The following is a 22540-nucleotide window of genomic DNA, read 5'->3' on the forward strand; positions in this document are numbered from 1 at the left end:
TTTCTGTGTGACTTTCGTTAATTTAATATCCTTCATATATGTGACTTTCATCCAGCTGAGTTGAGAACAATAGGCCTCTGTGATGCCACGGACAGTGAATTGTCGATAAGGCATCTCGATATAAATGCCAAGGATGCGATAAAGCAAATGTACCTCCTGCCCTCACCATCAGCGTCGGCGGGAGGCTTCCATGGGGATCCCAAGAATCGGAGTTGGCCAAAGATTGGGGGTGGTGGCGACCCAAGATCCGATCATCTTGGGGATAATCGTGATATTTTAGATATTGATAACTGTGAGGAGCACAGTGACTTTACTAGCTGTAATTTAGACGTAGTCCGGACAGACAAACGTGCACATAGTGCTGAGAGTGTCAAGATGGTTAAGAGTGCCAAAAATCGCCATCGGATGGATCGCCTGAAGGCGTCAGATACGGTAACGCGGAGTAGATCATTTCAGGAGCAGGGTGTCCAGCCGCCATTTCTCAAGAATTCCCGCTTCTTCGTCAATCGCCTTGGGCAGTCGATTGAGACCATCTCACACAGCACCGAACTGCCCATCTATCCAGACACCACCATCCCCATCAAGACGTCCCAGAGTTCGGATATTCGCATTGAGATTGGACACTATGGCGATGAGAGATGTACATCACCAAGCATTCTGCCCTACCAGACTCAAGATCAGGGCGTTAAGAGTGGACACATTTTGGGGCGAATTTTTCGGCGTATGCGAAAAATCTCCCTGGCGTGGAGAAAGTCAAGATGTAAAATTCACAGAGGTGAATTGGAATTTTTTTCTTTTATTTAATCTCATTCTCCTTTACATCTCTCTTGAATTTTTAATTTATCTTCGTTTTTTTTCTTTTTCTTTTTGACCATTTGGAATTTTGAGTGGATTTTTTGAGTTTCATTTTCAGGTGAATTTTTATTTTTCCCTTTTTTCACACAAAGAAACACCATTTTAACGAATCCCAATACGTTGGAAATTTTTAAAGGCTTTCGGTTTCATTATTAGTAGTTGATTAACTTACTCGTTTTAGGGTTCAACAAGGATTTACAGACTGAAAGAAAAAGTTTTTAGAATAAAACTATAAATTGTGGTAGATTATGAATAATAAATTGTAATTAAAATATTAATTTTTCACTCCAAAAATGAGGTTATGGCGAGATATAACCTAAAAGTAACATAACCTGGTAAATTTTAGTGGAAAAAGTTACATAAATCCTGCTTAAGTTATGGGACTAATTCTCTAATTAGCGAAATCAGAAAATTCTTTTAGGAATCAGAGGTTATATTGAAACTAACCTAAAAAGCAGAATAACTTATTGATTGAGTCATTTAGGCTTGAAATAGCCTGGTAGAGTGACAAGTTTTAGTGGAAACACTCGCAGAAATTCTATTTAGGAAATGGGACTAATTTTTAATTAAGTAAGTCAAGATATTGATTTAAAAATCAGAGGTTACATTGAACATAACCTAAAAAGCAAAGTAACTTTTTTATTGAGTTATATAAGAGGTAAATTCTGGGGCTTGGTGTTTTTTCTGTCTATAATAACGATAAATAGGTCTATATTTTCGTTCGACTAAGCTTGCAATTTGGAGTTATGCTAGACATAACCTCCAAAAAGCTTGTTGTACTCCAAATGGAACATACTGGAACAAATTTTAAAATTCTCTAAAGTTTGTCCGTTTTGGAGACAAATAAAACGGTGTTGAATTATAATTCAGGTTATTTAAAAGCGAAAAAATTCTTTGCTTTTTTAATGTAAAGTAAGTAAAGAAACTAAAAATCAACTTTCTGTCAGTCTTTTAAGTATCAAAATATTCTTTCCCTTCCAAAAAGTATTTTTATGTAATTTTATGAGTCCTAACCTCATATCTGTAGACTCCATTTCTTTTCGAACTGAAAACACTCGGAATGACTTTTGTGCTTTCTTTATTAACGTGCATTCACTTCGGCGTTCAATTCAAGTCTTGAAGCCAATTTCTTACTTTCACATACAAATGCGTATGGGAATTTTTCTGCACTCGCGACCATTACACGATATATGTCATAATTGAGGTGTTCCTCGTGTACAAGACTTTAGGCCTTGTAAAGAGGGATAAATATACTATATTTCTGTCTAAATATCTTCTTGTTCTGAGAAATGTAAGCTGAGTTTCAGATCAATTTCTGAGTTGGCTTCAAACAGCTCTAATAAAAAAAACACAGTTCGCCGGGGGGTAGATTATAAGTATAGTCCGTCCCGTTCGTTAACCACATATCAAAAAATAGTTTTGGATTTTTATGGTTATGCCCAACATAACCTCACATTTTATAAAATTAGTTGGTTGAAAATAGAATGAGTAAAATAATGTATTTTCAAACTATTTTCTGCTCACTGAAAACAAAGTTAAATTATATTTCAAACCACTTCAATTTGCCTCGAATATAACCTCAAATTTATATGATATGTCTGAGATATGAAAATAAGGTTATGTTACTTTAAGGTTATCCTCATTTTTAAGCATAAAACACAAAACGTTTGCGCACAGTATTTTGATTTTAGAAAATCGGATTGCTTCAAAAATCTTTTTAGTTTTAGGGTTGTTTTTAATCTACAAAGCTTTGAGCTTTTTTATTTCTCAAATAAATTCCATTAGCGCCATTAATGGCAGTTGAATAAACTTTTAATATTCTACAAAGCTATTTAGTATTATTAGATTAGCTTTCCATTGTTAAACGCTTATGATTTCTGAGTAAATAATTGAAGGTTTGTAAACTATATAATACTTTGACTTATTTTTTTTGTATTTTTTTAGGTTTAAAAAAACATTCATTTATCGTTTGGAACTTTTAATCGAAGTCTAAAGCGGTCTTCAGACTAAAGGTTTAGCCCAGTTCCTGAAGGTCTCAAAATCTTAAATAGCGAGCAATTTTATTGCTTTGAGAGCTTAATAGGTCATTTATCTTTAACCCTTTAAGGACGATTGGAACACCGGTGTTGAAGGAATCTAGAATATTTTTTGCAAGTCTCTAGCTATTTGCTATGTAGTAAATATTTAAGCTCAAAAATGGCGAATTTTTAAATTCTCAAATTCATAATTTATTTTTTTTTATTTTTTATACTTCCAATTTTTTTAAGCAAAACCCTTTTAGCAATAAAAACTACAATATTAATACGTAAAATTTTTCATTTAAGCGAAAAATATTATTCAATAGTATTGTCAGAATAATTACTTAAATTTTTGGGCTATTTTTGTCCCTATCGTTCATAGAGGCACAAAATACACCGAATTAGATTCTGTTGGACTTTCCAAGGTTAGATGTAAAACCTGTAAAACTTATCATTAATTATGTTTCTCTGTTTAATTTTTATTGTTGATTTTCAGTCCGTAAAAAGTGTCTTGTCGTTAAAGGGTTAATAATCCAATTCTAAGTAAAATTTTTCTAAAAAATTGTGATTTATAAGAAATTAGAGTTATTAAGCCATATAGCTAAGTCTAAGGTCTGAAGCCGGTATAATGCCTTAGCTAAACACACTTATACGGGCTTCAGACCTAAGGCTTAGCCATAAGGCTTAACAGCCCAATTTTCTTATCAATTAAAATTTTTTTGGGAGAGTTTAATTTAGATTGAATTATTAAGGATTAATGACCTGTTAGATTTTGAAAAATTAGTAAAATTGGTTGATATATAGGATTATGAGGCCTTCCGGAACTGGGCTAAACCTCTATTCTGAAGACCGCTTTACGCCTTAAGCCGAGAGGTGGCTTAACATAATTATAATCAAAGTAATGATCAGTAGCGGTATTCTGTAACGATATGACAATGTCGTATGACAAGTTTGCGTGGTAAATTCGCAAACAAGACAACATTAAAGCCGAGTGAGCATAGAATGGCCATTGCAAGGAGCTCTTTGAAGCTCGTAGTAACCGATATCAATCTGATATTCGATTAATTTTTACGACTATACCCAGGGGCCCATCAAAACAAAAAGTGAAACTATTTTTCAGTTTTCCTTGTAAAAAATGTTTGCAAATATTGCACCACGACTTAAACAAATTTCCTCGTAGTTCTTATACTATTTCGGCGAACATTATGAAATATATATTTTTAGATAGCTTTTAAACCATTCAGTCAATGTACCAGAAATACTTGAGATAGAATGTTCATATTTTGGGATTAATTTCCTATAGATTATTAGATGATTTTTTTGAAAAGAAAAAAAAATTATCTCTTATGGGGGCGCGGGGAGCCTCTGTCAAACACACGTCTCAACGGTCACTGAATTTAATTTCTGTGTATTATTTCATTACAAACTCTATTAATTTAGATAGAGTAACTATCCAAGAACACCAATTGGGAACTAGAATTCAAATCAGGAAAGAGGAAAGAGGCCAATTTTAACAAATTCGACGGCATGTCGTATTTTCCGTCCGCCATTTTGAGCAAATTTTTTGCATGACCTTCCGCGAAGCAAGAAAACAATAACAAAATGTATTTTCATCTCTGTCGGACTATTTTTCTCAAGTAATTGAATAACTAAAGTTACTAAAAATCCATTCCCGACTGCAATGTGGATAAAAATTGCCCAGAAATAAATCATCAAAAATCACTCGGTTTGCGTATGATGTATAATACCATGGTAAGGAATGGGTTAATACAAGATTTCGAAATATATTAGACTTATAAGTCAATTCTCTTTAGGAAAAAACTTGTCAATAGAATTCAGTGCCTCTATGCAAAAACGTTTTGAAAAATGAACTGTCGCGAGGCTTCTGACTATACCACATTAATATTTATAGATTTGTCATATGACATTGTCATACTGTTATAGAATCACCCTACAGATTACATTACCTTCAGTTTCTGACTAATCCGTTTTTTAAGCCGAGAACCGGCATAGTAGGAAACTAATGGAAATTTAGTCAAATCACTATTTTGACTAAAATTACGCTAAGTCGTCTCTCGGTTTAAGTCGTAAGTGTGTCTAGGGCATAAGTACACAAATTTTCTTATTTGATTTTCTACTTAAGCATTTTGGGAGAATTCTAAGACACTAAAGCAATGCATTTTGGAGAAATGTTGGCTAGTTCTCTACCTACTTTTCTGTTTGCATGCTTAGAAGCTTTTATTCTATTGCACCACCTAAATTTCCTCACTAAAAAAAAATGAGAAAAACAGGAAAACCCTATAGCCCCAAAAGGAAGTCCCCATGAAGTGTGTCATTGTGATGTGTTTGGAGATTTTCAGGGAAGAATTTCTCGTTGAAATCTCATAAAATTGACAAAATGCATCCCAAAATTGGCTGTAATAGTAGTTTATTTTTGTCGTGATTGAAGTGATGAATATTTTTTCAGGAAATATCCCTCAGAGGAAAAATTCCTGGAGAATTAATCTATTTGGTGTTATTTCTTGTTGGTGATGTCATTGCAGCGCGAAGCATTTCTGAAGAATTTAGCAGTGGAGACGCTACCCGATTTCGCGATGAGGAATACACATCGAAGCCTGAAGGTGCCTGTGCCTCAGGAAGTCATCCAAGAGCAGAGTCGGCGCACAAGTCCGATAAGGACAAGGAGAGGAGGGACAAGGAGAAGGAGGATAAGGATGAAGGTGAAAATTTAGATTTTGGTGAAGAGGCTCTTGTTCTTAACTATTCAATCTTTGTTTTATTTATTCTGTCTGTGCAGAAACTATCAAAGTATTTGATGGAAATTCCTCAGTGCGACGACGAATATTCCGAGCAATTACAATTTCACGAACATGTACTTTAGATCAATTACTAACAACAGCACTTCGTGCATTCCACATTGCACGAAATCCTAGTGTAAGTTTCTTGCCCACAGAATAGTTTCCTGGAAATCCTTTATCTCTTTCTGGGGAAATTTTTCTTATGCTAATTGGATTATGGGTTTTTTTTCTCGCGGGGTTTGGGCTTACAGGAATTCTACTTGACGGATTTGTATGCTCCTGGCGGGGAAGAAGTTCGTCTGCAGGATCCCCATCCAGTTCTAGTACTTACTCGAATTGAGGGAAAACGACCAGCAATTTTCCTGAGATTTCGTGACAATGAAAATGACAAGGGCTTCGTGCGAGTATATCCGGGAAAATTGCAATTGGACGATATTGAGCAGAATTTTGTGGCAGTACCCGTGGACAATGATACCACTGTGCGCGATCTCATTCGCGATGCCCTCAATCAGTTCACACTTGAGGGTCGCAATGTGGATGAGTATCGATGCCTGGAGGTATTACTGGACAGGGGTGTCACCGAGAGGATTTTGTGCAACAATGAGAGACCATGGGAGATTATGAAACAGCTGGGCAGGGACTCAATTCGTCAGATGGAACTCATGAGGTTCTATCTGCAGCACAAACAGGATCCACATGGTCCGAATTTGGCACTATTCGTCGGTAATCTACCTCCAGGTAACACATCTAACCCTTTTCGCAAAATCACATCCCCCTCTGAATTCCCTTCTTCATCCCTTTTTCAGGACTCTCCCAGAGAAATTATGAGCACATGCTTAACAATTATGTACATGAGGACAAATTTACCAGCATTGGTCCTATTTACTATGAATATGGATCTGTTGTGATAACGTATGAAGACGCTTCGAAGGCGGTGAGTAAAACTACAGAGAACATCCTTTCTTTTCCTCTCTCTGAAAGGATTCTCTGGACATTCAATCCTTAATTACTTTGCAGGTTCGTGCTTTTTATACACTGCGTGAGGCAATCTGCGAGGGGAAGAATCTTCTAGTGCTTCTGTTGCCAAACATCGAACCGAGCATGGTGCGTCCGGACACGTGGCCACTGCTTGTTTTTGTCAACGTCAAATCCGGCGGATGTCAGGGTCTCGAATTAATTTCAAGCTTCCGCAAACTCTTGAATCCCTATCAAGTGTTTGATCTCGACAATGGTGGACCACTTCCAGGGTAAGTTTGACCCATGATTTTTTTTCAGTAAATGTGGGGCATACGACTAGCTATAGGTCAGATTCATTGAGAAACCTAAGAAAAAATGCGTTGTCCGAAACTTGAGTCTTGAGTCGTCCGAAGGTACCGCACCTTTCTCTTTGTTCTTTTTACTGGTGACCTGAATGTAATTAATTGAACTAGCATTCTATCAATTAACCGATTACAAGTCCAAAGTTTCTGAATAAGAAGTTTTAAAAACAAATACTTGCGTTCTATAGTTTTATAAGAAAATTGTTAGAATTTTCACTGTTATTGAAAAAAAATGTATTGAAAAAAATTACACGGGTAGCATAAAAAATCGCCAATATCAGAACTATACTAAAAAGTTGTCATTCTGAGATAGAATAGTATGGAATGGCAAAGGTGATATATATGAACGAAATGTTTGATTCTTCCGGTGTTCGTCAGAAAAGCATTCCTCTTTCAAATTAAAAGAATCAGGTTTTTCTTCAAAGCTTTTGACCTTTGGTGTGAGTCTTCTTCAGTGGGCTGAGAAAATATTTACAGTGCCCGCTTTGTAATCCGAATGATTGGGAGACAATTTGACAGATGTCCGCTTCGTAATCCGGATGGATTTTTTGAATTTGTTCAACTTCTCGAAGATATAATACGATTTTTTTTGTAGAATTAGAATAAAAGTTTTAAAGGAGCTTAAAAAAACATAATTAGAGAATTCTATGCTATTATACATCATTTAGTAAACAAAAACATCACAGGATAATTCATTTTCATTGCTGAACACACATGCATACATCAGTTCAAAATTATTTTAAATGTAACCGTCGATAACTCGTCCGGATTAGAGAGCGGGCACTGTATTTGTTTCAGAATAACTTTAATTTAAATTTTTGATTTAGGTACTTAACTTCTCAATTTAGAAACTTTTTTAAACTTTTTTTTTACATGAATTTCTTCCAAAACAAGAATAAAATAAAGTTGTTGGAACCGTTTTAGTTTCCAGATCGAAATATTTATACAAAATATATCATTTACGAGTATTTTACCGATTTATTATTGATTGCGACCGATGCAGTCAGGTTAGAAATTTTAAGACCTTTCCAAAATAACTAAATTCAAGGAAACCTGTTGAAAAATAGCGTGGTTAAAATTTAACCTTTAAAAATTCAAAATGGCGAATTTTGCGGCCACAAGTACCAGGATTTGGAATAATTTCTCATATTATTAGAAATGAAAGTGGAAAAAAGGAAACCTTTGGTACTTTAGGAATAATTTATGCAATACTTGCTATTGGATTATATACGGACGTACATATTCAAACATATTCAAAAACGAAAAAAAATCATTGGAGCCGTTTTCGAGAAAACCTAAAAAACATGGTTTTGGATGAGAAGGAAGAGATGGGAGAAAAAGGGGAAAAACGACTCTAGATAATCTTTTTTAGAAGGGTTTACCGAAGACTGAAAGTTGATTTCTCTTACGGTTAGCTCTTTAGACCGTTAACAAGTTGAAAAAAGAGTTCAATTTATATATTAACATCTCTGAGTTCGAGCAGTAAATGACACGAAGAGAAGCATAATATTGTGAGAAAGAAAGAGGTCATCGGTTAACGAATATAAAATTTCTGTGGGGATCATCAAAGACTGAAAGCCGATATCTCCTTCCGTGTGGCCTCTAAACTGGTAACAGAGGCAAATTCCAGTCATTTTTTTTTTTAATCTTCGAAGATTTCTTAATGTGAATCAGGCTTGGAGTGCTTCCGAATTTAATTTTAAGCTGAAGTTAAGTCTTGTGCGAAAATCCAATCAATTAATATATTGACAACATTGCTGAAATGCCGTATTAGATCGGCCTTTTAAATGATAGTAAGGTAGCAAGAATTGATAAAATCTTAGAAAAACTACTGAGACTAATTAGCTCGTCATTAAGGTGGCTGGCAGACTTAGAGAGCACGACGGGGCTGACGAGTACGGGTCATTATAGCTGAAGTCAAAGTGCGAAATTCGGTCTGATCTTTTGTTTTTCAATTTGACTTTCTTTTGTCAACGTTTCGATTCTGGATGGGATCTTCTTCAGGGCCTATTACATACAAATTCAATTTTGCTAAAATACTTTTTAAATAATTTTTTAACAATGTCTTTGGGACTTTAACTCACAAAATGCTTGGGAGAACCGACGTCAGGGAAAAGACACAAAAATGCCCTACTTTTAACTCTCACAGGACACTTCGACAAGTCACCTCTTATCATCAGATGAAGACTGATTGCTACTGCATTCTGGATCAGATGATAACTCCCTCTTCATTATCAATCCATCTTATATATCGTTCTTGTGCTTTTTATTGTAGTGTTTGGATAATGGCAGCGTATGTCGTTCCGAGTTCGGCAGTGCATTGTTGACTGTATTTTATCGGTGTATTTGTATTTGGATCATTTCTAAAGTAATTAATTTGTTGAGATATTGTGATTGATCCAAAATAGTGGCATTCTCAAAGTTGAGCACATGCAGTTCTCGGGTGACATGATAACTTATTTTGATACTATCGACTGTCGAGTCTGAAAAATTTAACTGATAGCAGGACGTCCTGTAACTAATATAGATATTTATCAGCAGTCACATTCTTTTAAGAATGTCACAATGAATGGCCGAACAATGCGTATAATATCGACATTCACTTAGTAACAGATATAGATTTATCGATACTGCCGATTCGATAGTGTCGAAAAGTTATCAGTCCATCCCTGCTCTTGCGTGTGTTACTAGATCTGTTTCTTCTCTTTCCTTATTATACTGTTGCAGCCTTCTTTCAAGACGTTGCTCCGTTTTACCAATGTAAGCTTTGCCACATTCGCAGTCAATTTTGCAGACCACATTGTTTTTTTTTTCTTCTCCGATATCTTGTCTTTTAGTGTAATAAATAAATGCAGAATTCAACGGTTTTATAGAGCAGGTCAGATTTGGGAAAGAACCAGACAACAAACTTCTGATTATCTCGCTCATCCTCGGAACATACTCTGTCGCGCCATACAGAATCCCTTGTTGAATGGGTTTTAGAGTTAATTGACTGCTGTTTTTATTCTTTTAGATGTCGATCCAAGAGACTATGTATGAAGTATGAGGGATAGTTATTGATAAGCAGTTGTGTAAAAATTGAGATTCTCATATTGCCCTGTTTGTAGTGGTTAGCTTTGAAACCCTCTGTATGAATCCAACAGCAGTGGCGGCTTTTAATTATAGTGGATGTTTGGATTATACCCACATTCGAGAAGGGAAACAAGATTGCCATAATTATAAGAGAATATTTCTCTTAAGTTCACTTGGCAAAGTATACGAAACAGTAGTCGAGCTCAAACGGGGCCAGAAATGAGATTTCTGATCGGAGTAGTGCAGATCAGTTTTTCATTCTATAGATAGTTATTGCAAATGCTTGATCTATGCCTGTTTCATGGATTTAGAAAAGGTATGTGACCAAGAAATAAGGCCGTGAATGGAAGCTACCGAGATGGTGTTTTCCGAGCGGTTAAAAGAATTACTCGTCATCCAATAAGAAACATTTGCGAGGAACTATGGGGCACAGACCTACTTCTTCGTGTTGAAAGATCATAGCTTCAATAAAAAAGGTCATATTCAACGCTTGAATGATGAAAAATTACCCGGAATAATTTTGAAAGCCATTATGAAGGAGTCTTTAACTCAGACAAACCTAGGCGAATGCAGTTAAAGCAAATTCAGGAGCTTCAGGATTAATTTAATTGGGGATGCATAATGGGCCCAAAAGGAGGCAACGGTTTCGCAAGGAAGTCGAATAAACTCAAGACCACAATTTTAGTCAATTTTATATAATTTAAAAAAAAGACGACGAATGTCATTAGATCTCAGTTTTCCAAAGAAAAATGTTTGAGTAACATTTGATAAGAAATTGTCTAAAGTTTGTACTGATTATTTGCAGACTCTACGTCTTTCGGCACATTAAGACCTACAAGATTCTCGTGTGCGGTGGCGATGGAACAATCGGATGGGTATTGCAGTGTCTGGATAATGTTGGTCAAGATTCCGAATGTTCGAGTCCACCATGTGCTATTGTACCACTCGGAACTGGTAAAAATCTCTCTCATTTCACCATTAAATGTTTCTTTTGATAGAGAAAAAAAAGGAATACTGAGAAATGAAGGAGTTGTACTAATACTGGGCATTTTCTTCTTTTTTTTCTTTCGTTTCTGTGTGAATTTACAGGGAATGACTTGGCGCGGGTCCTTCGATGGGGACCGGGCTACACGGGCGGCGAAGATCCCCTCAATCTCCTACGCGATGTAATCGAAGCGGAAGAGATTCGATTAGATCGTTGGACAGTGGTCTTCCATCCGGAAGATAAGCCCGAGGACGCCGCGCAAAAAGCGCCATCAAATTCAACGGGTAAGAAGAAGAAGAAGGTCCACACAGCACAGCCTTCTCAACAGAATCAGCAACTTCATCTTGCGGCCATTGCAAATCAAGGTCATTTGGTGTCAAAGAAACAAAACAAAAAAACAATGAAAATGAAAATCCAAAGAAAACGAACTAAGAAATCATTTGAAAAATCTTAAAAGCAACAAATTCAAGAAAATGAGAACAATCTCAATTGAAACGCAATTGAGACACTTTCTCAAGAGATATTTAGAATTAATTTTTTCTTCTTTTCGATGTCGTCTGTGGTTATGTTTTCGTTTTTTTTTTATATAAAATATGGTTTTTCAGTATTATTCTTTTTCTATTTTGTTCTTGTGGAAATTGGTCAAGAATCGCGTATCGCGGTTTTACGTTCTTTGCGAATTTTTACTTTGATTTTCTCAAAACTGTGATTGGATAGAAATAAGTCAAGAGACAATCTTAAAAAAAAATGCTTTATTCACGCTAAGAAAATCTCTGCACATTGCTTAAAATTTGCTATATTTGTTGTAAATTATAAAAAAAAACATGAACAATCTATTCAATCACAGTGATTTCCGAATCATCCGACTATTTGCTAAAAATGACCGTCAAATTGCACTAAAATAATCTCTTCACAATCTTCAAATAATTCATTATTTATCAAATTACAACAAAAAAATGCTTTTGAGAATTTTTTTTACAAGTATCTTTCTGAATTTTATTTAAATGTAGACTTGCTTGCTTACTTTCAAATCATTAAACTCTGCATGTTTCTTTTTATCACACGTTGAGAATCTATTAGTTTTTTTTTCTAAAGGTAATATTTCGACTGAAAATTACTGCGAAAAAGTCAGGTGAAGATAAATCATTGGCCAGGAAAGATGAGTCATTGATCTCCAAAGAGTAATTTTTCGTTGAAAGAAGCGCACGTCCAAGATGAGCTTTAAAAAAACAAATTTTTTCTTTTATCTTGCAATGCTTAATGACTTTTTCCACGTATTTGCTAATGGTTGATTTTAAAGGAAGCGCACCCTTTCCAGCTAAAAAACTAATGACTTTTGGGGACACTGTTGCAGGTGGAGGAGCTCAGAGTGAGGACAATTCGCAGATCTTTGTGATGAACAACTATTTTGGGATTGGAATTGATGCGGATCTCTGTTTGGACTTCCACAATGCACGAGAGGAGAATCCCAACAAGTTCAATTCGCGCCTTCACAACAAAGGTGTCTACGTGAAGATGGGCTTGAGAAAGATGGTCGGTCGGAAAATTGTCAAAGAGCTCCACAAGGAGATTCGATTGGAAGTTGATGGGAAAGTGGTTGAATTGCCGCAAGTCGAGGGGATCATCATCTTGAACATCTTAAGGTAAGCTAATTGCTTTCAAATAATGGTTCTTCATTCAAATTAAAGGGGAAATGAAACACTTTACGAAGATATCTACACTTAGAAAAATAATCGAGTAAAACTTACTTGAATCGATGTTGAATTAACTATATTTTAGAGTTGATTTTACTTCTATTTAGGTGTAATATTCGGAAGAATTACTTTAAATTTTTTTCCTAAAATTTAAATGACAAAAGCGTGTAAATAACTCTTTTTAAGACTGAAAATAACCCGTTTTAAGAGTTAAAATAACTCGTTTCAAGAGTTAAAAAAATCTTTTTTAGAGTTAAAATAGGTCTTTCAAACCCCAAAATGAATATGTTTCGCAATTTTATGTTTTTTTTATTTTATCATTTCCTTTATTAATATTTCCTTGACGTCAAGTTCCCTATGTTCCGAGCGAAATATCACGTTTGATGCACGCACATATCTTCATGAAACACTGTTAGCCATATTTCTAGTTGATGTTCTATATGAACTTCGTCACACGAAAATCTTCTTGACTGAAGTATATTCTTAAAACGAAAACACTTAAGCATATACTTCAGTCGAGATGAAATTTTACATCGAAAAAGAGTAATAATTACATCGATATCCGACGAATTAATTCAACTCGCACAAAGAGTTTTTTCAACTCTATTTACTAAAGTTTACAACGAAAAACAGTAACCATTACATCGATATTCTTAGAGTTAATTCAACTCTGCCATAGAGTTGTTTTAACTTTTTAGGTTTTTTCTTAGTGTAGGATGGGCTCTAGACTATCTGTAGTCCTATTGAGATGTCTAAGGTTTATTAAAAGCCTCTACTGAAGAAAATCTCAGAAGTGGGATCTACCAAATAGACAGAAGGAAAACCAAATGAGAATCTAGTTCGAAATTTTGATATGAGCACCCTTGACACGGACTATGACCCCGAGTTTGTCGATAAACACATCAAACCCTGCCTAAATGTGAGCTCACGGAATGCAAACCCATTCACAGTGAAGGGCTATAAAGGTTATTGATACTTTGATATTTTTTAGTACTAACGGTGACTTACAAAAAAGCCCTATATCGAGAAGTCGAGCAGATTTGCATCCAACTTGAATGCATTCAACTGAATCTTGTTGGAATGTCCAGTGCTTCTAACCGAAATATTTGCATAATAACAGTTTCAGAGTTTCTTCTAAAGCGTGTCCCGGATTTAAATGTTAAGAAGACAAATGATTCTCATTAAAAAAAAACTATAGTACATATAAAAAGAGATTGTTAAGAATCTCACCTAATACTATTTATATTTCTTGAAAGGGTATTTCATTGTGATTCAAACCCACTTTATGGTTTTTTTTTGGTTTTTTTTTGGTTTTTTTATTCAAGCGGTTTCTCCGCGAAATCATCGCACCATCTTCTTTATGGCCTCTACACACTAGAAAAATTTATATCCATATTGAAGAGTTTTTCTTGCACAAGCGTAGGGAATTTGCTTCAATATGGACATACATTTCTGTAGTGTGTAGAGGCCATTACTCCCCACATAAGGCTGTGGACAAGGTCGTTCCCACGATCTCTGGCGACTTTCTTCCACTTTCGTGCGAAGTCCTGCAAATCTTTGGCTGGATTAGCCTTCTTCTTCAAGTCTCCTTTCAAAATTCCTAAGTATTTCTCAATGGGGCGGACTTCTGGAGTGCAGGGCGGCTTGACCTTCTTATCTACATATTTGACATTGCTGTTGGCAAACCATTCCAAGGTGGCTTTCGTGTAATGACATGATGCCAAATCAGGCCAAAATAGAGGAGGGATGTCGTGGCTTTGATACAGTGGCAAAAGTCGTTTTTGGAGGCACTCTTTAATGTAGATATCCGCGTTCATCGTCCCTGTCATGAAAAATTCTTCGCTGCGACGTCCACAAGAGCAGATGACCATCTAAACCAAATATTTCTTCGGGAACTTGTCGTACTCTTTGAACCTGTACTTGTTGGCTACACCCGTACGAGTCTTCGCCGTGTAAAACTGTTGGCCGGGCAACTGAGTAAATTCACTTTTTACGACAATTTCGTCGTCCATCAAAATACATCCTTGAAAACCTTTCAGAACTCGATCACTCAGATTTCTCGACCTCGTTTTGGCACTTTGCCTCTGCTTGTCCGTGCGATGGAGAGCAGCTTGAGCTTTGTACGTTATCAATCCGTTATTCTCTTTGATTCTCTGCACTAAGCTCTTGGAGATACTCAGCTTTTTGCCCACAACTCTGACTGAAAGGCAAGGTTGCTTCTGAAAAAGCGCCATCACTCTCTTGTCTACAGCTCCAGGTTTTCTGCCACATCCTGGCTTTCGAACAACAGTCTTGAGTTCCTTGAAGCGTAATATAACCCTTCGCACCGTGGATGGACACTTTCCGGTGATCCTTCCGATTTCAGAATAGCTCGCTTTTGGACTCTTTAGGTTACGTGTCCACGATCAATTTGCGCAGGTTCTTCATTTTTATCACTTTTCTCAGCCAAAACACAACCATTTTCAATATTTTTTTCAGAAATGAAAAGCTGACGAAATTCTCTTGAAACGTCAAAAAAACAACACTCGATTCCTATTATGTGACTAACTTCATGTCGAAAATTTACCATTTAAATCCGGGACACGCTTTTTAAGACAATTTTCTAATGAAAATTGGCCTTTAGTTTAACACCGGTCTAAGAATCCCAAAGAAAGCGACTATTTTCCGCTACAGAAGTCCAATTAATCAAAAACGATAATGCTTGACGATATAATCTGGCCAGAAAACCGATCGGGAACCCGAAGAACTCATACATTTGTTTAGGGAACTTATGGAGAACCTGGGGAATCCATTTTCCAATTCGGGGAAACGGAAACTCAAGCTACTCTGATTGCTTAAATATTAGTTATTTCTTAAAGATCATAGCCAAATATCATAGCACGATTGCAATACACGGTGATTGAATACATTGAGAAACACAAAAAGGTGACTGTTGTTTATTCGTTTTGTTTAACATTTATGTCGTATTTCTGGCTAATTTTAGTTAAATTAACTGCTAATCTTTATTGTTGACGGTACGTGAAGTTTCCAAATGAAATAATTACCTATTTCGTGAAGAAAAAGGGTTTTTTGTGAAGTGCCTGCAAATGCTTCAATAGGAAACCCCGGAAATATGATTTTTTTTAAAGAGATTTTCTTTGTCTCAGATGGGAAAGGAGAAAAGACCAGGAATAAGAACAAATCCTGCACTCAAGAGCAACTCAACAAGGTTTTGGAAGCCTTTCGTCGCAGGTTCACTTATACACTGTTTGTCTCCAATTAGAAACTTTCCCTTGTCTCCATTTGGATTTATTTGTTTCCAATACAAGCATTTTACACTCGCGTAATTTCTCGCGTATTTTTCGCGCTAAAATTAGTTTTGTTCAGGGTGATCCTCGAGAATATTTATCTTGTAAAATTTGGCAGCAAGGGAAAGTTATGCGTAGGACTTGTATTCGATGGTCTAAAGCCCTTAATAATGCATGATGGGATAAATCTTTGCAGTCAAATTTTTATAACCTCGATATTTTCTAGAAACAGCCTGAGTCTATTTGGGTCCTTTATCCACTTGGTTTAACTTTAAAACCTTTGTAATACGCGAGATACTTCAATTCTACGATTAAGGATGTAATGCTAAGAGAAATTAGTCCTTCTGACTCTTACAATACAGTGGTTCTACTTGCCATTTCGAAATTTGAATATTTCGAAAACGAGATTAAACTTTCATTTTTAAACCCATTTAATGTAGATTAAGGATTTATATTCTGAGTCTCAATTTTATTGCCAACTGAACTGTAACCGACTGTATTTTTCAACAGTTGGGGATCAGGAGCCAATCCATGGGGTCCTGAGAAAGAAGATCAGTTCAGTAAGCCAAATCACTGGGACGGAATGTTGGAGATTGTTGGAGTTACAGGAGTTGTGCATTTAGGCCAAATTCAATCTGGCCTTAGGTCTGCGATTCGTATAGCACAGGTAATGGTTCTTAAGGGAAAACCTTATAAAAAATGTGGCTTATCCTGAAACTTTGGCATCTCTTTTGATTTTCAGGGTGGCCATATAAAAATCCACATGTACTCTGAGATTCCAGTTCAAGTGGATGGTGAACCCTGGGTTCAGAGTCCCGGTGATGTGGTTGTCCTCAAGTCAGCACTCAAGGTGAGTTCACAATAATTTAAAAAAAAAATCATTTTTCCTCTAATCTTTTGAAACTGAGAAAGAACTTTCTCTACTTTTAACAATAAAATATAATATGAAAAATATCATTTTGTTAAACTTTGAATTAACTCTAAAAAAAATCTGCTTTAACGTAATATTCTAATAAGTTTCCTTAATCATTAAGTTTAATACTGAATTTTTCTTGTTCTTTTTATTATTATTATTCTAATTCTATTAAAACTATCTGCGAAAAAATTTCTAATTCGCTATACGTGTTTTTTTTTTGTTTTCTAAAAATTTAAACTTTGAGAGATAACTAATACAGAATCTCCAGAACATTTTTTTTTAATTTTATTTTTCAAAAAATATTTTTTTGTTGGCATAACTCATACAGGGTGTAAAAAGACATTTTTGACCATAACTAAACTGAGAGTAGAAATTTTGGTTTTGAGAGAGAGTTTTTGTAATTTATTGGTAGTTTTCACACGAAAAACACAACACTCACACCTTATTTTTTTTATTTTAGTGTAATTTGGCAAATTAATTTTTTAAAATTGAAAAAAATATAGATTACACTACCCACGCAACATTTACACACCACTTTTGATCCACAAAAATATCCAAAAAAAAGAGTAATTTCGTAAAAAAACACAAAAAACTAATATCTCAGACACTTTTCACCCTGTATTTGTAGTTTTTATTTAAAATTCTTTTATACTCTCTTAAAAATTGATTTGCATGTAAGAATTCTTTGATTTTGGATAAAACAGAAGCATGATTTTCTTATCTAAAAGATAATAATCTGCAGAATATTCTTTGTCAACATTAAAAGAATTTTCAGAAATTCTTTATAGCAAATATATTGCAGTTTTTTATTGGTTTGGTTTTTTTGCCTAATTTTTATACTCAATCAAATTTAAGAAAGAAACAAATATCTCAGCAATAGCTACAATTTTTTGAGTTATTAATTTTTTATTCTTTTTTTAAGGAGATTTTTTTTTTTCATTTTTTTGGAATAAGTTCAGTTTTTGTTGGATTTTTTTAATTGAAACTTTTTTTTTGTAAGAAATAATTGCAAACTAGAATATTTAAAAGATTTGACGAAATTGAGAGAAAGGCATTTTCTAAAATAAAAAATAGTAGCGAGAAATTTTTGGGCTGAATAATTATGGAAAATAATTTTTCGAAACAATAGAAAGCTAATAGATTAGTCAATTCATTAACGGTGGAAACACATTAACCTAGAAAATCAATTTTGAATACACTCTGGAAGAAAAAGTTTATTATTTGTTTGTTAAAAATTTGTCAAAAAGATGTTTTTCGTATTTGTCAAAAGAGAAAGGGACATATTTTTGACAAACTTTAAACAAATTTCAATTTTGATGCGTTATGGCTCCGGCACACCTTTTAGATCGGTAAAATTTCATGGAATCAAAATTTACATTCCTTTCATTCTCACACTCTTTGCATATGTTTATCCCATTCATTCGTACTCCAAATTTGATTGAGCTGAATTGAATTTGGAGTGATGTTTAAAAGAAGAAGAAGAGTCTGAAAGAATGAGACAGACATATGCAAACCGTATGAGACAGAAAGAATTCGAATTTAGACTTCACGAAATTTTCCTGATCTAAAAGGTGTGTCGGAGCCATTATAAACCTTTTCTTTCCGAATAACCTAAAATTACGTTCAGTATTCTAACCTCACTCAGTTTGTTCAATAATTTTTTTGTTACAGTTTTTCTAAACATATTGAACACAATAGAAGTTCATGGTTTATGCTTTTTAAATATTCGATATTAATAGGTCCATTTGTTAACTAGTGTTTTTTTAGAGATCTTCAGGTGCCAAAGAAAAATGGGGAAAGCATCTTAAATAATAAGAAAGAGGTTAGGTTTGTAGAAATGAGAAAATTGAAGAGAGGGACTCCAAGCTTGTCCAAAATTTGCGCAAAATAAATTTTATTGCAAAAATTGTCTTATCGTCTAACTTTAAAAAAAAGTCATTTAACATAACCTCAAATTTGTAGAACTTTTGATATATTGATCACAATAGAAGTTCATGGTTTATGCTTTTCAAATATTCAGTCTCATTAGGTCCATTGGTTGTTAACTAGTCTTTTCGAGACTTTCAGGTGCCATAGAAAACCTGCAAGGTGTTAATAAACCTCAAGTAAAAAACAGGTTAGGTTTATGACAGTGAATAAAATTGAAGAAATGAAGGACCTAGAAAAATATAAGACTCTCGTACATTTTAGAGATAGAAGTTCTAAGCTTATCCAGAATTTAATTGAAATTATTTTTATTGCGAAAATTATCTTATTGTCTAACCTAGAAAATTACTTCTACATAACCTCAAATTTGCACGATAAGATCTGGGGGGAATGATAACTTTCCGATATTATCGATAAATCTATATTTGCTAGCCTAAGCAAATATCGACTGTTTACGCATTGTTGGGCCATTCATTGCAATACTTTTAAAAGAATGTAACCTTTGAAAAATATTTAATTTTGTTACAAAAAATGCAGCTATTGTTTAACCTTTTAAGAATCGACAGTCGATACTATCGAAAAGACGTTATCATGTCACCCCTGTTTTCGGACATAAAATTACGAAGTTTTGAATTTCGAAATAATTTTTTGCTGGGTTATTTTATCTGAAAATAGCATAACCTGTAAATGACATAACCTTAAATTCTAAGTACGATGGAAAGTAAAAATTGTGGTTAGTGGTTCATGTGGATAAATTTTTCGATACTGCAGCCAAAAAAGAAAAAAAATATCAGGGATATTATTTTTCCTTAGCAATATTTCTTGATTTACATTAATTCATTTCTTAAGGAAATTTGTAATGAATATTGATACGAGGTTTAATGTGACAAAATTTAAATTATTTACAAAAAAAAATAATTCAGGCACTTTAGTCGCTAAGAAAATAGAAAATACTTATCATCCAAATTGAGAGATCGTAAAGCATAATACGAACCTATTTGATTCTTCATCTCTCAGGCACGACTTTTAAATCAGGAAAATTTAATGAAATCAAAATTCAGAAACGTTTTGCCATTGAACCTAAATTGAATTTGTTATGGCGTTTAAAAGAAGAAGAAGAGTGCGAAAGAGTGAAATAGGCAAATTCCTAACGTTTCATAAAAAAATAGTTATGAATTTAGTCTTCATTAAATTTTCCTAATCGAAAAGATGTGGACTGAAGCCATTATGATTCTGCCATGTCTTCTACATCAGGAAAATTTCAGGAAATTAAATTTTCTGTTCCTTTCTATCTTATGCGTATTGCAGATGCCTACCTCACTCTTTCGTACATTTCTTATCCTTTTGAATATCACGACAAATTAAATTTAGATTTCAGTGCGAAATTTAGATTTCACGCAATATTTGTGGGAAGGAACAGGATGAAAAATTAGATTTCATGAAACTTTTCTTATCTAAAAGAAACATTAATTAAATTAGACATTTTATCCTGCACACTTTTAAATCTGGAAAATTTCATGAAATCAAAATTTAATATATTTCTCAAAGTTCTTTTTCTCTTAAACATCACAATAAATTCGACTTAGTTCAATCCAATTTTGAGTGCGAAAAAAAATGGGATAGACGTATATAAAATGTTTGCCAATAAAGAGATCTGAATTTCGATTTTCGAACCTAAAAGGTATGATAGATCCGTAATGTCTCTACCACATCATCTAGATCAGGAATATTTCAGCAAATCAAAATTCATATCCCTTCCTTTTTCAAACGTTTTGCATATGCCCTTGTCCACTCTTTCGCACTCTTCTTCTTCTCTTGAACATCACGACAAATTCAATTTAGTTCAAACGAATTTTGAGTGTGAAAGAATGTAATAGAAATGTGCAAAACGTTTGACAAATACAAAGATCTGAATTTTGATTTCATGAAATTTTCCTGTATAAAAGGTGTGATGGAGCCATTACGTCTCTTCCACATCTTCCTTTTTCTTCCGTCATTTCTCCTAAGCGTATTGCATATATACACACGGCTCTTCGTTATCCGGCCGACTGGGGGACAAAATAACATTTAGGTTTTTTGAATGATCAACGGTTTTTCTATTTTGTGCTGTGTGAATTTATTTTCTGTCTGACAAAAAACAAGAGAATTTTCTTCATGGTGTGCTTATGTTTCATTTTTCATCACAATTATGTATTAAAAACTTCGATACAATGATAATAATACTTTAATTCACATTGGAGAAACTTCATGTTTAGTAAAAATAATTTTGAATACATCAACCGCCAGTGTTTGGCAGCTGTCATCCGGATAACGAAGTGCCGGATAACGAAGAGCCGTGTGTATGTCCCTTTTTATTCTGTGTAGTCTTCTTATTCTTTTAAACGTCACGACAAATTCAATTTAGTTCAAATGAATTTTGAGTGAGAAAGAGTGGGATAGATATATGCAAAACATTTGAAAGAGATCTGAATTTTGATTTCTTTAAATTTTTTGTCCAAAAAGTGTGATGGAGCCATTGCATCTCTTCTATATCTTCCCTTTTCTTCTATCATTTAGTCCTAAGCGTATTGCATATATCTATTCCGTTCTTTCGTGCTCTTCTTATTCTTTGGAACGTCACGACAAATCCAATTTAGTTTAAACTAATTTTGAGTGAGAAAGAGTGGGATAGATATATGCAAAACATTTGAAAGAGATCTGAATTTTGATTTCTTTAAATTTTTTGTCCAAAAAGTGTGATGGAGCCATTGCATCTCTTCTATATCTTCCCTTTTCTTCTATCATTTAGTCCTAAGCGTATTGCATATATCTATTCCGTTCTTTCGTGCTCTTCTTATTCTTTGGAACGTCACGACAAATCCAATTTAGTTCAAACTAATTTTGAGTGTGAAAGAGTAAGATAGACATATGCCAAACATTTGAGAAAGCAATGTGAATTTTGATTTCATGAAATTTTCCTGATCTAAAAGAGGCATAGTCTAATTTCTAAATCAATTTTCAAAGTAAAAATTTCCAGATTGTTTCCGGGTATTATTGAGCCTTCATAAAACCACGGTAATTATAAATGTTGATGTGTTTCCCAGAAGTACTATTCGCTCTACTATTGACGACTAAAAGAAAAATTATTTTTCATATGAAAAAAAGCCATTTGAAAAATTTCTTTTCGAAATTAATTCAAAACTGTAGAAATTCTTCCTGTTTCATATGAACAATGTCAATGTTGTACAAAAAAATTTTAAAAAAAAGGCCAAAAAGAGAAGTTAAATGTTAATGAGAAATTGATGTTCAATTTAGGCAACAATGTTGAAGAAAAGTAAAACAAAGCGGCGACTAACGGAACCGATAATACAGCCGGCCGTGGCGGGCTCGACGTCACAAGGGGGGCCGCAGCCGGAAAATGGGGACCGAGATAAGGAGCCCCTTGGCACATAGAGAACCCGTCCGTCCGGTCCTAGTTTGCTTTTTTCCTGCTTTCTCTGACTCATAATCAAAAAAAGAAATGCTGTGTAATCAAACACATCCTTATTTTCTTTTCTTTCACATCCAATTGATGCCAAAAAATATATATTACTCCACCTAGCCAAAAGATCCTACACCCCCTTTCGCCCACAAAACAAACAAATTCACTTTCATATTTTTTTTATTAAAGTTCTTTTCGTTTTACGTGACG

General features: G+C 34.4%; 1 protein-coding gene across 8 annotated transcripts in view; it reads left to right on the forward strand.

Annotated features, from left to right (window-relative positions):
- Positions 1 to 22540, forward strand: part of LOC129798567 (diacylglycerol kinase theta) — an 81831-nt gene that overhangs the window by 46447 nt on the left and 12844 nt on the right. Inside the window, exons 5-16 of one of the 8 annotated variants that reach the window (XM_055841767.1) lie at positions 56 to 775; positions 5417 to 5593; positions 5671 to 5807; positions 5923 to 6409; positions 6478 to 6605; positions 6689 to 6918; positions 10868 to 11016; positions 11152 to 11412; positions 12402 to 12690; positions 16539 to 16695; positions 16771 to 16878; positions 22165 to 22370. In XM_055841767.1, the coding sequence (XP_055697742.1) occupies positions 56 to 775; positions 5417 to 5593; positions 5671 to 5807; positions 5923 to 6409; positions 6478 to 6605; positions 6689 to 6918; positions 10868 to 11016; positions 11152 to 11412; positions 12402 to 12690; positions 16539 to 16695; positions 16771 to 16878; positions 22165 to 22302 (2981 nt within the window). In that variant the 3' untranslated portion in view covers positions 22303 to 22370. Of the gene's footprint in view, positions 1 to 55; positions 776 to 5416; positions 5594 to 5670; positions 5808 to 5922; positions 6410 to 6477; positions 6606 to 6688; positions 6919 to 10867; positions 11017 to 11151; positions 11413 to 12401; positions 12691 to 16538; positions 16696 to 16770; positions 16879 to 22164; positions 22371 to 22540 lie in introns of those variants that run through there. The other 7 variants (XM_055841769.1, XM_055841765.1, XM_055841768.1 and 4 more) reach the window with 7 other exon arrangements.

Source organism: Phlebotomus papatasi, chromosome 1 (assembly GCF_024763615.1).
Source record: "Phlebotomus papatasi isolate M1 chromosome 1, Ppap_2.1, whole genome shotgun sequence".
Taxonomy (NCBI): domain Eukaryota; kingdom Metazoa; phylum Arthropoda; class Insecta; order Diptera; family Psychodidae; genus Phlebotomus; species Phlebotomus papatasi.